Source organism: Hyperolius riggenbachi, chromosome 10, assembly GCF_040937935.1.
Source record: "Hyperolius riggenbachi isolate aHypRig1 chromosome 10, aHypRig1.pri, whole genome shotgun sequence".
NCBI lineage: Eukaryota > Metazoa > Chordata > Amphibia > Anura > Hyperoliidae > Hyperolius > Hyperolius riggenbachi.
Window position 1 is genome coordinate 28219967 of NC_090655.1, and position 15900 is coordinate 28235866.

The following is a 15900-nucleotide window of genomic DNA, read 5'->3' on the forward strand; positions in this document are numbered from 1 at the left end:
GGTGACCTGCAGCGTCACGGGGAATACAGACGTATACCAGATTATATGTGATCTGCAGTATCACCGATAATCCAATATACTGGCTAACCTCTGTTCACCTGAGTAGAGTGTAGTGTTTGGTGTAACAGTAACACAAAAATGCCGAGGCCTGGGTGCAGCAAGGAGAACTGCACGGATTCCTTCCGCAGACCTGAGCTCTCCAAGACGGGAGGAGTCAGACTGACAGTAGGAAGGAAAGTCCGAGAGTGACACTCAGGAAGAAGTGTCACTAACAGGACTGGGAACCGCCTCCAATCGTGAGGTCGGTTCTCGAGGTCGGACAAGCCAGGTCGTACACACACGGACAGATAAAGTACAAATACAGTAGGCAAAGGCGGAGTCAAAGTACAGGCAGGGTTCGGCAACGGGGTATCAGATATATCGGGGTACAAAATCAGGAGGCAGAAACAGAGTCTAGGAACGAGCCGAGGTTCGGCAACAGAGTATCAGAAATATCGAGGTACAAGGTCAGAGTTCAGGCGGATAGTCGAGGCAGGCAAAAGTCATAACAAATAATCACAATCAAACTAGTACTTTAGCTATCAAAATCTATCTAAGTGTAGGATTACAGCTCCTGCTGGTCCCGGCACACTTGAGGATCTGACTACGGATCTGGGTGCTCCCACATGTGTGATCGCAACGCCAGACGAAGCAAGAGTGAACAGCCGGCAGTATATATGCACCTAAGCATCCCCTGCACCTCCCAGATTGCTGGACCAATGGGGAGCGGAGTAAAGAGTCAGCTGACCTGCCTGATCAGCTGACTCTCTCCCGGGTGACATAAGGCCTGCTTGAGTGCGCGCGCGCGCGCGTCACTCTAAACTCTGTGGGACTACGGGTCCCAGCCACCGCAGCCCCGCTCAGCGGTGTCTCTGCTGCGGGGACATGTGCACGAACCGCCGCGTCCAACGCGGCGGTTTCGCCGCGTTGCCCCACCTGCTGCATGGAGGCAGCCGCCTCATGATGTGAAGAGGCGGCTGCCTCTCCGTGTGATGCGGAAAGAGCCGCCCGCCGCTGGCTCATGGCGGCGGCTCTTCCGCGATTCCTCACAGTTATACTTTAAAGTTTACCAGTTAGCTGCCTGGGTGTAACGATCGGTGAAGCACAGAGAGGTCTGATTACCGGTGACCTGCAGCGTCACGGGGAATACAGACGTATACCAGATTATATGTGATCTGCAGTATCACCGATAATCCAATATACTAGCTAACCTCCGTTCACCTGAGTAGAGTGTAGTGTTAGGTGTAACAGTAACACTTAGAGGACTAGGCCTCAGTACAGCAAGACGTACTGTACAGATTCCCTCCGCAACCGTGAGCTCTCCAAGGTGGGAGGAGTCAGGCTGCCAGCAGGAAGGATCTTCTGGAAGTAACCCTCAGGCGGAAGGGTCACTAACAGAACAAGGAACCGCCTCCAAGAGTGAGGTCGGTTCTCGAGGTCGGACAAGCCAGGTCGTACACACACGGACAGATAAAGTACAATACAGTAGGCAAAGGCGGAGTCAAAGTACAGGCAGGGTTCGGCAACGGGGTATCAGATATATCGGGGTACAAAATCAGGAGGCAGAAACAGAGTCTAGGAACGAGCCGAGGTTCGGCAACAGAGTATCAGAAATATCGAGGTACAAGGTCAGAGTTCAAGAGAGTAGTCGAGCAGGCAAATTGTCATAACAGATAATCACAATCAAACTAGTACTTTAGCTATCAATATCTAGCTAAGTGTAGGATTACGGCTCCAGCCAGTCCCGGCACACTTAAGGATCTGACTACGGATCTGGGTGCTCCCACATATGTGATCGCAACGCCAGACAAAGCAAGAGTGAACAGCCGGCAGTATATATGCCCCTATGCATCCCCCAGCACCTCCCAGATTGCTGGACCAATGAGGAGCGGAGTAAGAGTCAGCTGACCTGCCTGATCAGCTGACTCTCTCCCGGGTGTCATAAGGCCTGTTTGAGTGCGCGCGTGCGCGTCACTCTAAACCCTGTGGGACTACGAGTCCCAGCCACCGCAGCTCCGCTCAGCGGTGTCTCCGCTGCGGGGACATGTGCGCGAACCGCCGCGTCCAACGCCGCGTTGCCCCACCTGCTGCATGATGTGAAGAGGCGGCTGCCTCTCCGTGTGCTGCGGAAAGAGCCGCCCGCCGCTGGCTCATGACGGCGGCTCTTCCGCGATTCCTCACAGTACCCCCCCCCCGAGGAGTGGACTCCGGACAGCTCCTTCTGGGCTTCTCTGGATGTAAAGCGTGAAATTCCCTTACTAGCTCATCCGCATGCATGCGGTTCCCAGGTACCCATTGCCTCTCCTCAATGCCGTACCCCTTCCAATGCACGAGATACTGTACCGAGTTCTGTACAGTACGTGAGTCTATGATCTTCTCCACCTCATACTCGGGTTGGGCATCGATTAAGACAGGAGGAGGAGGAGTGGGACCCACCTGGGCTGCGGGTTTGAGAAGTGATACGTGGAAAGACCTCACTCCACGCATGCTGGCGGGAAGATCAACGGTATACGTGACATCGTTGATCTTCCTAGTAACTGGGAATGGACCCACGAACCTGGGACCAAGTTTGTCAGAGGGTTGTTTCAGGGTCAGGTGACGGGTTGAAACCCAAACCAAATCTCCTGGTTGAAATTTCCACTCTACCGAGCGTCTCTTATCAGCCTGACCTTTCTGACTCTGAAAAGCTTTAACGAGATTATTCTTGATGGTCCGCCACATGTCTTTAAATGATCTTTGCCAGGCCTCCAAAGCTGGGAACGGAGTGGATGCAACTGGCAAAGGAGAGAATTTAGGCAGTTTACCTGTCACAATCTGAAATGGACAGAAACCTGAGGAAGAGCTCCTCAAGTTATTGTGGGCAAATTCTGCATAAGGTATATATTTAACCCAATCGCTCTGTGTCTCGGCAACATAGCACCTCAAAAATTGCTCTAAGGATTGGTTAACCCTCTCCGTCTGGCCGTTTGTCTGCGGGTGGTACCCCGAGGAAAATGACAATTTCATGCCCATTTGGTGACAAAATGCCTTCCAAAATTTCGAAACGAACTGGACTCCCCGATCGGATACTATGTTTTCTGGAATGCCATGCAGTCTGAAGACATGGCTGATAAATAAATCGGCCAGTTCCTGGGCCGAGGGAAGTCCTTTCAGAGGCACGAAGTGGGCCATCTTACTAAAACGGTCGACCACCACCCAAATAACTGACATGCCCTCAGATCTCGGAAGCTCTCCCACGAAATCCATGGACAAATGGGTCCATGGTTCACTCGGGGAGGGCAAAGGCTGTAAAGTACCTACAGGTGCCAGGCGGGAGGGCTTGCTTTTCGCGCACACCGCACATTCCCTGACAAACTCCTTACAGTCGGCGGCCAGCGAAGGCCACCATACACATCTGGCCACGAGATCTTGCGTTCTAGACGCTCCCGGATGCCCCGCGTTCTTATGGGAATGAACCATCTCCAAGATCTGGAAACGGAGTGGTAACGGAACAAATAATACCCCGTCCGGTTTCCCTTCTGGGATATCCTGCTGAAAAGGACTCAAAGTCTCTTTCCAGTCCTCCCAAGTCTCGGTGGCGGCTAACACCATACTTCGTGGGACAATGGTCTCGGAAACAGAGGGCTGTGCTGTCTCCGGCTCAAAACACCTAGAAAGTGCGTCCGCCTTGGTATTCTTACTACCTGGCGTATACGTGATCAAAAATGTAAATCTCGAGAAAAATAGCGACCACCGAGCCTGTCTCGGGCTTAACCTTTTAGCCCAATCGATGTATTCTAGGTTTTTGTGGTCGGTATAAACCGTGATCGTGTGCTCAGCTCCCTCTAGCCAATGACGCCACTCTTCAAAGGCCAATTTGATGGCTAGGAGCTCCCTGTTGCCTATGTCGTAGTTTCTCTCTGCCGGAGAGAACCTTCGAGAAAAATAGGCACACGGGTGTAGTCTACCCTGAAGACCAGAACGCTGGGACAGCACAGCCCCCACCCCGATCTCCGAGGCGTCTACCTCAACAATAAACGGAAACGAAGTGTCCACATGTCTGAGTATGGGGGCTGAGCAGAACAACCCCTTTAACTTAGAAAAAGCCTGTAAGGCCGCGGGAGACTTATGAGTGGTGTCTGCCCCTTTTTTAGTAAGGCTAGTGAGAGGGGCGACAACTGTGGAGTACCCCTTTATAAACCTTCTATAATAATTCGCAAACCCCAAGAACCGTTGCAATGATTTTAACCCTACCGGCTGTGGCCATTCCAGGACTGCGGAAACCTTGGCAGGGTCCATAGACAGACCTGAGGTGGAGATTATATACCCCAGAAAAGCCACCGACGTGACCTCAAAAATACATTTCTCGAGTTTGGCGTATAACCGATTCTGCCTCAGTTTGTCTAAAACCATCCTGACATGGGTTCTGTGTTCCGGGAGGTTGTTAGAAAAAATGAGAATGTCGTCAAGATAGACTAGGACGAACTTCCCCAAGACCTCCCGAAAAACCTCATTGATGAGTTCCTGGAAGACGGCCGGGGCATTACACAAGCCGAAAGGCATCACCCTATATTCGTAGTGCCCATCAGGGGTATTGAAGGCCGTCTTCCATTCATCGCCCTTTCTTATACGCACCAGGTTGTATGCCCCCCGTAAATCCAGTTTTGAAAATATCCTAGCCTCAGTGACCTGTGTGAACAAATCGTCTATAAGTGGTAACGGGTAACGATTCTTCACCGTGATTTTATTGAGGCCACGATAATCAATGCAAGGCCGTAAACCCCCGTCTTTCTTTTTAACAAAAAAGAAGCCTGCCCCAGCGGGTGACCGGGATGGCCTAATAAACCCCTTTGCCAAATTCTCACGGATGTACTCCTGCATGGCGAGTTTCTCGGGACCAGATAAATTATATAAATGGCCTCGAGGAGGCATACAACCAGAACGAAGGTCAATGGGACAGTCAAATGGGCGATGCGGGGGTAATTTATCCGCGGCCTTGGGACAAAACACATCGGCATAATCTGAATACTGTTCCGGTATACCTTCCACCTGTACCTTAGTTAGACCTAATGTTAGTCTCCCCAAACACTGCTGGAAACAATGAGGTGACCATGCTGTCAACTGTCCTGTGGCCCAGTCTATTTGTGGGGAGTGAACCTGCAACCAAGGCATGCCTAGGATTATAGTGGAGGTGGACATGTGTAAAACAAAAAATTGTAACTGCTCCTCGTGCAATACCCCTATGGTGAGCTTCACAACCGGAGTCTGTGACAGGGGACAATTCCGCTGCAAAGGGGAATCGTCAACAGCCGTAACCTGAATGGGGGGTCTCACGGGAGTGAGTAGTAGACCCAACTCCTGAGCAAACTCAAAATTCATAAAGTTAGCCGCTGAGCCGGAGTCAATGAAAGCCTCAGTGGCAACAGACTTATCATCCCATGTGATAGTACAAGGGAGAAGTAATTTTTTCTCTTTAAGGGGTGAAGGTTGTGTGCCTAGGGTGTCACCCCCCACTACTCCTAGGCAGACCCGTTTCCCGCCCTGTTGGGGCAATTTCGCACCCTGTGCCCTGCCTCTGCACAGTATAAGCACAGTTGTTCCGTCATCCTCCGCCTTCGCTCCACCTGGGTCAGTTTTGATCGACCAATCTGCATCGGCTCTGGTGGAGGCAAGGCCGGAGCGGGCGAGACAGGCGGAGATGCTGTTACAGAGGATGCAGCAACCGGTGCCGCATACGAAGTCGCCCTGACACGGTGACTACCCCTAGCCTGCCTCTGATGGCGTAGTCTGCGATCTACTCGAATGGCCGATGATATGGCCTCATCAAGAGTCTTGGGCTCGGGTACCGTTAACATTAAATCGGAGACCTCCTCCGTCAACCCAGACAAAAAAGAATCCATTAGTGCGAAGTTATCAAATCTGGAGGTGACTGACCACCTGCGGAACTCCGCCGCATAATCCTCGACCGAACCCCTGCCTTGCCGCAAAAGTTTGAGCTTCCGCTCTGAGGATGCTGCAAGGTCAGGGTCGTCATAAATTATGGCCATGGCCTTAAAGAATTCCTCTACCGAGGTCAGGGCGGTATCGGTGGGAGACAGGTTATATGCCCAGGATTGGGAGTCCCCAGTCAACAACGTTTTAATAAAGATGACCCGTTGGGTCTCAGTCCCCGAGGATCGGGGTCTTAATTCAAAATATGATAACACTCTACTCCTGAAATTCCGGAAGTCAGACTTGTGGCCGGAAAACTTCTCAGGGACAGGCATACGTATGTCATCACTAGGAGGGGATCGCACTGAATCAACTGATGTCTGGAGGGTTCTCACGGAGCCGGATAAGGCATCAATTAAGGCTTTGTGCTGGCCTAGTGACTGATGAATGCTATCCACCGAAGTGGCAAGCACAGTCAGAGGATCAGTGCGTTCCATCAGTTGTTTTGGTCTGGCGTTCTGTAACGATCGGTGAAGCACAGAGAGGTCTGATTACCGGTGACCTGCAGCGTCACGGGGAATACAGACGTATACCAGATTATATGTGATCTGCAGTATCACCGATAATCCAATATACTAGCTAACCTCCGTTCACCTGAGTAGAGTGTAGTGTTAGGTGTAACAGTAACACTTAGAGGACTAGGCCTCAGTACAGCAAGACGTACTGTACAGATTCCCTCCGCAACCGTGAGCTCTCCAAGGCAGGAGGAGTCAGGCTGCCAGCAGGAAGGATCTTCTGGAAGTAACCCTCAGGCGGAAGGGTCACTAACAGAACAAGGAACCGCCTCCAAGAGTGAGGTCGGTTCTCGAGGTCGGACAAGCCAGGTCGTACACACACGGACAGATAAAGTACAATACAGTAGGCAAAGGCGGAGTCAAAGTACAGGCAGGGTTCGGCAACGGGGTATCAGATATATCGGGGTACAAAATCAGGAGGCAGAAACAGAGTCTAGGAACGAGCCGAGGTTCGGCAACAGAGTATCAGAAATATCGAGGTACAAGGTCAGAGTTCAAGAGAGTAGTCGAGCAGGCAAATTGTCATAACAGATAATCACAATCAAACTAGTACTTTAGCTATCAATATCTAGCTAAGTGTAGGATTACGGCTCCAGCCGGTCCCGGCACACTTAAGGATCTGACTACGGATCTGGGTGCTCCCACATATGTGATCGCAACGCCAGACAAAGCAAGAGTGAACAGCCGGCAGTATATATGCCCCTATGCATCCCCCAGCACCTCCCAGATTGCTGGACCAATGAGGAGCGGAGTAAGAGTCAGCTGACCTGCCTGATCAGCTGACTCTCTCCCGGGTGTCATAAGGCCTGTTTGAGTGCGCGCGCGCGCGTCACTCTAAACCCTGTGGGACTACGAGTCCCAGCCACCGCAGCTCCGCTCAGCGGTGTCTCCGCTGCGGGGACATGTGCGCGAACCGCCGCGTCCAACGCGGCGGTTTCGCCGCGTTGCCCCACCTGCTGCATGGAGGCAGCCGCCTCATGATGTGAAGAGGCGGCTGCCTCTCCGTGTGCTGCGGAAAGAGCCGCCCGCCGCTGGCTCATGGCGGCGGCTCTTCCGCGATTCCTCACACTGGGTTGTCCAAGCTGAGCACATAGCATAAAATACATCATCAGGTCTTATTTGTTATAAAACTGCATGTGAAAATGATCCACCTCCCAACCCTCTGTTCAAGGCTGGAAATACTTTTTCCCTTAGGACAACTTTGTTGCATCTTCCCTTCCATGTGCAGCACCCCCTCCTATTCCTTGTGCAGCCTCTTCCATGCCTAACATTCATGTGCAGCAGCCTCCTTCTATACAGGTCCCATTGGCAGCAGCTCCCTATTGCCATGTGTTGCTGAACATTGTAAACATTGTTTACAGAAACATTTTTACTACTGTCTACCAAAAAATCCTGAAGGAGAATGTCCAGCCATCTACTCAAGCTGAAGCGATCTTGGGTGCTGCAGTAGGACAATGACCCAAAAACATACCAGCAAATCCACCTCTGAATGGTTGAAGAAAAACAAAATGAAGACTTTGGAGAGCCTAGTCAAAGTCCTGACCTGAATCCTATTGAGATGTTGTGGCATGACCTTAAAAAGGCGGTTCATGCTAGAAAACCTTAAATAAAGCTGAATTACAACAATTCTGCAAAGATGAGTGGGCCAAAATTCCTCCAGAGCGCTGTAAAAGACTCGTTGCAAGTTATCGCAAAGGCTTGATTGCAGTTATTGCTGCTAAGGGTGGCCCAACCAGTTATTAGGTTCAGGGGGCAATTTCTTTTTCACACAGGGCCATGTAGGTTTTGAGGTTTTTTTCTCACTAAATAATAAAAACCATCATTTAAAACTGCATTTTGTGTTCAATTATGTTATCTTTGACTATTAGTTAACAGTTTTTGGTGAGCAGAAAAAGTGTGACAAACATGCAAAAGAATAAGAAATCAGGAAGGGGGCAAATAGTTTTTCACATCACTGTAGCTGTAGGGATAACAGTGGTGCCTGGATGAGTGAATCTGTGCATGCATTTGTTTGAACATTTGCATGTGAGAGTGCGAAGGGTTAATAGATTTTTTGCTGTTTTCTGGCCACCAGGGCCGGCGCTACCATAGAGGCAAAGGAGGCAACTGCCCCAGGGCCCCAGAGCCTGTAGGGGTCCCCAGTGGCTACAAGAGGAAAAACATTTTTTCAAAAAGACAATGGCCTCAATTCACTAAACTTATCTCCTGTCTTTAATAACTCTTCTAGAGTTGTTACCATGGTGATAAGGCATGTAGTATTCAGGAAACATTTTACCTCAGGCAAGCCTAAAGTTAACTCTTCTGTCTTTAAATTGGGAATAGTTTTTGAGAAAATCAATTTTAAAAAATACACATTTAAAAACCCACTAACTTTAACGGTTAATAGCAAATCCACCTTAAATGCTAGAAACCCTAAATTTGCATGATATGTTAAGGCGATTATTGGGAATAAGAGAAATTTTTCAAAAAGACCTTATAGTTTTTGAGAAAATCATTTTTAAAATTTCAAAGGAAAAAAGTATACTTTTAGTAGCAAACCTAAGGGCCCTTTTCCACTAGCAGTCGCTAGCGTTCGCGCTGAACGCTAGCGATTGCTGAATCGCAATTCCGCCGTTTTCCCGACGTTTGCGGCCGCGATTTTGCTATGCTATGCACTGCATAGCAAAATCGCGGCAAAAGTCGCTCCGCGGCGCGATCGCGATCAAGTAAAAAACGAATCGCGGTAGTGGAAATGACCTACCGCGATTCCTATGTTAAAAAGCAAACCGTAGCGATTGTAAAATCGCTAGCGGTTTGCGGTTTTGCGATTCAGCTAGCGCAAACGCGCTAGTGGAAAAGGGCCCTAACGGTAGTGTAATTTTATATTTATCAAAAGAAAGAGCAATACATTTCCTGATGGGGTTTCCAGGGGGTCCATACGCAGCCGCAGCGCTTTGGCCAGGGATCGCTATACAGCCGCAATATGGCTGCATGAAGAGCCCTGGCATTTTTTCCTATTTTTCCCCAAAAAATGTTTATGTCTAGAGTGTGGCAATTTTTTTTTTTTTAATTATGTGGGGTCCCCCCTCCTGAAACTTTTTAACCCCTTGTCCGCCCTGCAGGCTGGGATAGCCAGAAAGTGGAGCTCTGACCAATTGGGGCTTCACACCCTGACTATAACAGCTCCAAAAAAGGTCCCTTAATGCTGATTTTTGTTCCAGGGTATCTGTTGGGGGCCCCCCCAGGTTTATTTTGCCCTGGGGCTGCATTGTTGCTTAAATCGGCCCTGCTGGCCACACCCCCTTCAGCACCTCCCTTTCCTTAAAGAGAATCTGCAGGAGAAAGGGCCTTGCACATCCCTTATAAAACTTCACTTTTAATTGTGTCTAATAAAAAAGACATACTTTACATATCCAGTAAATTCAATAAAGAGAGGTACAGGCAGGTAGGGAGGTCGACAGCCGTTTCGCGCCAGCTACATGCTGTGGCGCATCATCCTTAAAGAGAATCTGTATTGTTAAAATCGCGCAAAAGTAAACATACCAGTGCGTCAGGGGACATCTCCTATTACCCTCTGTCACAATTTTGCCGCTCCTCGCTGCATTAAAAGTGGTTAAAAACAGTTTTAAAAAGTTTGTTTGTAAACAAACAAAATGGCCACCAAAACAGGAAGTAGGTTGATGTACAGCATGCCCACACATAGAAAAATACATCCATACACAAGCAGGCTGTATACAGCATTCCTTTTGAATCACAAGAGATCATTTGTTTGTTTCTTTCCCCCTGTTCTCATGCACTGAAGTTTCAGGCTGCTCTTTTCTTCCTGCAAACAGCTTTGCCTTTGTCTGTAATTCCTCAGTATGTGAAAGCCCAGCCAGCTCAGAGGACGATTTATCCAGCTTGTAAAAGATAAGAGAGAAGAGAGAAGCTGCTCTAATCTAAATAACACACAGGCAGTGTGCAGAGAGGGGCCTGGAAGGGGGAGTTCATAGCAGAACCACAACACTGAAGAACTTGGCAGCCTTCCAGACACAGGCCGACAAGTCTGACAGGGGAAAGATACATTGATTTATTACAGAGACAGTGATAGTATAAAGTGCTGCAGTTAGCCAGAACACATTAGAATAGCTTTTGGAACTTGTAGGATGATAAAAAACAGGATGCAATTTTTGTTACGGAGTCTCTTTAATAACTTATTTAATGTCCTAACCAGAGCCCATGTGCCTGGATATATGTGTTTTTTTTCTTGTTACTGACCCCCTGTGGCTAGGGTTTTAATTCAGTGCACTCCCTCCTTCCCCTGTATGTGTTTTTGTGTCAGCATGCAAACAGCTTATGCTGGTGTATGTGCATGGTGCGCATGGATACATTACGTTAGCTCCCTTGTGCGATTGGTAAGATGCGCTATCTGTCCCAGGAGAGGACGTCAGGATGTGTGCTCCTAATCCCTAGATAGGTTTGATGCAATGAATGTTTGCATGTCTGCACTATGCATGTTACAGGGCCAGAGTTAGGACACCTATGTTTACCTGGGTACTTCTGCGCAGTATAGGTGACTAAGCATAAGAATGCATTCTTCTGTGAACTAAGACCCCGGCTTTTAACTTAGCTGTAGGGATAACAGTGGTGCCAGGATGAGTGAATCTGTGAATGCATTTGTTTGAACATTTGCATGCGAGGGTGCGAAGGGTTAATTTATTTTTTGCCATTTCAGAGGCAGAGCACATACAGTACCAAGTGTGAAGTCAAATAATGTCTGTAGACCTTGTCTTGAGGCACAAACCTGAGGAAGCATGCACATTTCTGCTGCTTTGTATTGCATTGTATTTATGTTATAAGTACGCTTAACCCCTAAAATTTTTCTCTCTTTCAGGACAAAAGAGCATGTTTGATATAATAAACAATTATGTCCCTGTGCTTTCCTATGATTATAATTCGGTGATGCACTATGACAGGTAAGGCTGGTAGACTGAGACCTGCTTTATGCTGGAAATACACGATGAGTTTTTTCAGCAGATTTATTGGCCAATCAATTTTCCAATCGATTTTCTGATGGATTTCCATTCACCTCTATGAGAAAATCAATCAGAAAAAGGGTTGAAATCAGATCGGACCTGTCGGAAATGATCTATCGAGTCATCTATCTACCCAAAAAAACTCATCCTGTACTCCTAACATTACACTTGTTTTTTTGCGTTTTGGTGCAATGCTTCTGCCGCATCCCGCCACAAAGAAAAAAATACAATTATATGAACCTGCGGCAGAGTGCGCCGGCGGTGTCACATGCGTTGCTCCGCCCCCTGCTCAGTGACATACTCCCTGCTGGGCAGGAAGAACATTACTGGGTGTACTGTCGGTTCAGACATGCGCGATGCGACACACTTTGCTTCATCGTTTACACTACCACGCGTCGCCCACAGACTTCCATAACCCCAAGCACCATGCATTAAAGTGGACCCAAATTAAAAATACAAGATTTCAGAACTAAAATATTTTCTAAATTATAATAATAAATAGCATCCTTTTTCAGCTGCACGATGACAAATATAAAATATTTTACATTTATTGGAGGAACCCCTCCCTTCCTTTCATATTGCCGGGACAGAATCCATCAGACTGGTGGAGGAGATCAAAAACAAAACACAGGCTGCTACTGATGATGTCACAGGGGAGGTGATCACCGCTTGTGTGAGATTTCACATAGACGACGCCCCTGTGAGGGAGGGTAGCTGATGACAAACACACCAATGATCTAAAACCTCCTTCTAAGCTCAGAAGTAATGGCTGCCACCTGTATAACCCTAGTTATGAAAAGAGAAGGGTGAAAAGCATGCACGGAAATGCTCATAGGCTTGTAGGAGTGTTTATTTATCTTTGTATGTGTCAGAGTGGTACAACTAAATATTTTTATTTAAAAAAAAGTTTGGTTTGGGTCCGCTTTAAGTACAGTGCTTGAGGTAAAGGGCAGCAGGCTGTGCGTCAGGATTGCGGCGGATTAGATACTATTGGCGTTTTGCAATGCAATGCCATAGGTGTGAATGGCCCCATTCACTTGCATTGCTCTTACATCACCCTGTGGTAAAACAGGGTAATGCATTGCAAGTGTAATAGGGGCCTTAGTCTCCATTTGTAATACATGCGCCGTTTAGAGATTTGCTCCAATTTAAAGTAGGATAATGTGTGTAAACTGTTACGCACAATAAGTAGAGCAGAACGCATAGCATGTAATGTATTCAATTTTGCTCTTCTTATTCAGCAGTTACACTTTACACACATGATTCTGCTCACTGAAGTTTAGCGTGCAATACACTCCATAGCGTGCAATACAGTATGTACCGTGCATCAGCTCTCCTATACACATTGCTGTGCAGTGCATTCTGCAAATATTTATTTTTTTTCACTGTGGTCACATTCACAGTGGGACATTATGGTCGCACGTTATAACGTCTTATAACGCAGCTTTCCGCACTGCAATGCTAAACCTATGGGCCATTCACAGTGCGACGTTACGGTTGCACGTTATAAAGTCTTATAACGCAGCTTTCCGCACTGCAATGCTAATCCTATGGGCCACAGTGCGAGGTTAAAGTCGTATTTTAAAAAAAAAATGTTGCGTTGTGGTAACTCACTGCTTGCAGTGCTTTACCTCTCTTAACGCAGACACGTTGCAACTTTAACGTCGCATTACAAACGCAACGTCCCACTGTGAATACAGCCTTTATCTATAAAAACTTTTGAAGCACCAAACAAGCTAAAAATGTTTTAAAAATAAAGCGAGAAGAGACATTTTAAAGCTAACTAAGCCAGAAACAAAACAATTTACAGGTGAAACTCTGAAAATTAGTACATTGTGCAAAAGTCCATTTATTTCAGTAATTCAACTTAAAAGATAAAACTAATATATGAAATAGGAACCTTTAGTAGGTGTTTTGGATGAATAAGCTGATTAGTGTCTGACACTCCAAGCCTAGAATATTGAACATTGAACAATATTCTAAAGGTCTGAGATTTTGGGGTTCTCATAAGCTGTCAGCCCTAATCATCAAAATTATAACAAATAAAGGCTTGACATATCTCACTTTGCATGCAATGAGTCTATTTCATATATTAGTTTTCATTTTTTAAAGAGAATCTGTAACCTAAAAACCTCATATAAGTAAACATACCAGCCTGTAGGTTTTCATCTCCTGTCCCCCTCTGTCACATTTTCCCTGCTCCCCACCAGGATCCGATCCTGGCCCAAAAAAAGCAGTTTTATAAACTGTTTTTGTAAACAAAAAGTATGGCTGCCAAACAGGAAGTTCATCATAATATTGCATGTTCCTGTCAACTGCATTACAGTTTCCATGAAAGGTTATATTATTGAACAATACATTCAGCTTTTAGAGTTTATTTCATAGTTTAGAAGAAGTTTTACCTTGTAAAGAATGCTGCAATCTTTAGTAGGGATTACTGATAGCAGGTCCGTGTCTGCATTCTGCAATAGTCTATGAGCTATGCTTCTCACAATTATCAGCTTTTATCAGTAGATGATACGGAGTTACTGAGAGCAGGGAATGTGTGAGCGCTGCTTTTCACAGTTTTCAGTGTGTGAAAGACTCAGACTTAGAGCAGGGATATCAGTGTAACCTCCTCCTGTTTGTAAACAATACAGCCACTTCCTCTTTGGGCCGACAAGCATGACAAAAGAGAGTAAATTTGATTTATTACAGCAATGGAGCAACTAAAAAAGGCTGCAGTAGGCCAGAGCACTTTAGAATAGATATAGGAACTTGTAGGATAGTAAAAAAAAAGGCTGACAATTTTGTTACAGAGTCTCTTTAAAGGGACTCCGAGCAGTGCAGAAACTATGGAAAGATGCATACCATTTTGAAGCTCTCTTTCTCCTCTTTCCAATGACACATAAGCCACCGCCCTACGCCTTTTAGCATTCGCTATTTTCACGATTGAAATCGCGGCCGCTGCAAATTCGATCGCAAAAATATCGAAAACTTAAAGGCGTAGGGTGGCGGTTTATATATCGTTGGAAAGAGGAGAAAGAGACCTTCAAAATGGTATGCATCTTTCCATAGTTTCTGCACTGCTCGGAGTCCCTTTAAAGGGACTCCGAGCTCAAGTAAAAAAAGAAAGTTGTACTCACCCAGGGCTTTTTCCAGCCCAGTGCTGGTCGGGAGGTCCCACGACGGCGTCCTGGCTCCTCTCCTAGTCCCCGCTCCGGAATGGCTGACCGGCCGCAGCCCGGGCGACACTCTGCTGAGTGTCGGGCTGTTCCTTCCGCGTATGACGTGGCTGACGTCACACGCCGGCCGCCTCGCGTCATCACGGCGGCCGGCGTGGCAGTACTGCGCATGCGCGATTAAAGCAAGCATGCGCCGTACTGCCACGCTGGCCGCCGTGATGACGCGAGGCGGCCGGCGTGTGACGTCAGCCGCATCATACGCGGAAGGAACAGCCCGACACTCAGCAGAGTGTCGCCCGGGCTGCGGCCGGTCAGCCATTCCAGAGCGGGGACTAGGAGAGGAGCCAGGACGCCGTCGTGGGACCTCCCGACCAGCACTGGGCTGGAAAAAGCCCCGGGTGAGTACAACTTTCTTTTTTTACTTGAGCTCGGAGTCCCTTTAAGTTGAATTACTGAAATAAATGAACGTTTGCACAGTATTCACATTTGAGTTTCATCTGTATTTTGAGTGATTTTTCTTTATTTTATTTTTTATTAGAAAACTGTTGAACTGATATGTTAACCATCAGGTACAGTTTATATCAAACAACACAATGGACCTAATTTAAAGGTACCTCCAAGTATCTCCATCAGTTGATGTCACAACTGGTTCAGCAAACCTGGACTGAATTAAAAAGTAATAAAAAAAAAGATTGAAAAAAATCTATTGCTAGGAGGAAAAAATGGAACCCTCACCTGTTATATTAACACACTGGGAAACTCTGATGCAGCTGCTCATACATATTTATTCATTTATTTAAAGAAAAAAACTCTTGTTGTGGATGCTGCATGCAACTTCAGTCACAGCGCTGCTTGCAATTGCAGTCTCACCGCCACTGATTTGTAAGAAAACAAAAACAAAGCTCACTTCTAATTCAATAATCTTTCAGCACTTCCAACTGTGTCAGTATGACAGGTGAGGGTTGCAATTTTTTAAAAGGGTAGTAGATTTTTTTTTTCTTTTAAACTCTCTATTGTGATGAACTGCGCCCATAAAGAAACATATTAGCAAGACAGTCAAGTTTTTTTTACACATTTTACACTACTGAGAAGAATTAACCTCCTCGGTGTTCAGTTTTTGCTGGATTTCTATGCAAAAAGTGTTTCAGTTAATTTTCATAACCTTTTTTCCTGTAACTTCCCAAACGTGTCAAGCAAGGGTTTATGATACATTCTGAG

At 46.9% G+C, this 15900-nt stretch overlaps 1 protein-coding gene across 1 annotated transcript in view; it reads left to right on the forward strand.

Moving 5' to 3' along the window:
* The window catches only part of LOC137536632 (astacin-like metalloendopeptidase), a gene marked incomplete at its 3' end in the record, with an annotated part of 58607 nt that overhangs the window by 33178 nt on the left and 9529 nt on the right, over positions 1–15900 (forward strand). The window contains exon 6 of the mRNA XM_068258882.1: positions 11377–11458. Coding sequence (XP_068114983.1) covers positions 11377–11458 — 82 coding nt within the window. The remainder of the gene's footprint in view (positions 1–11376; positions 11459–15900) is intronic.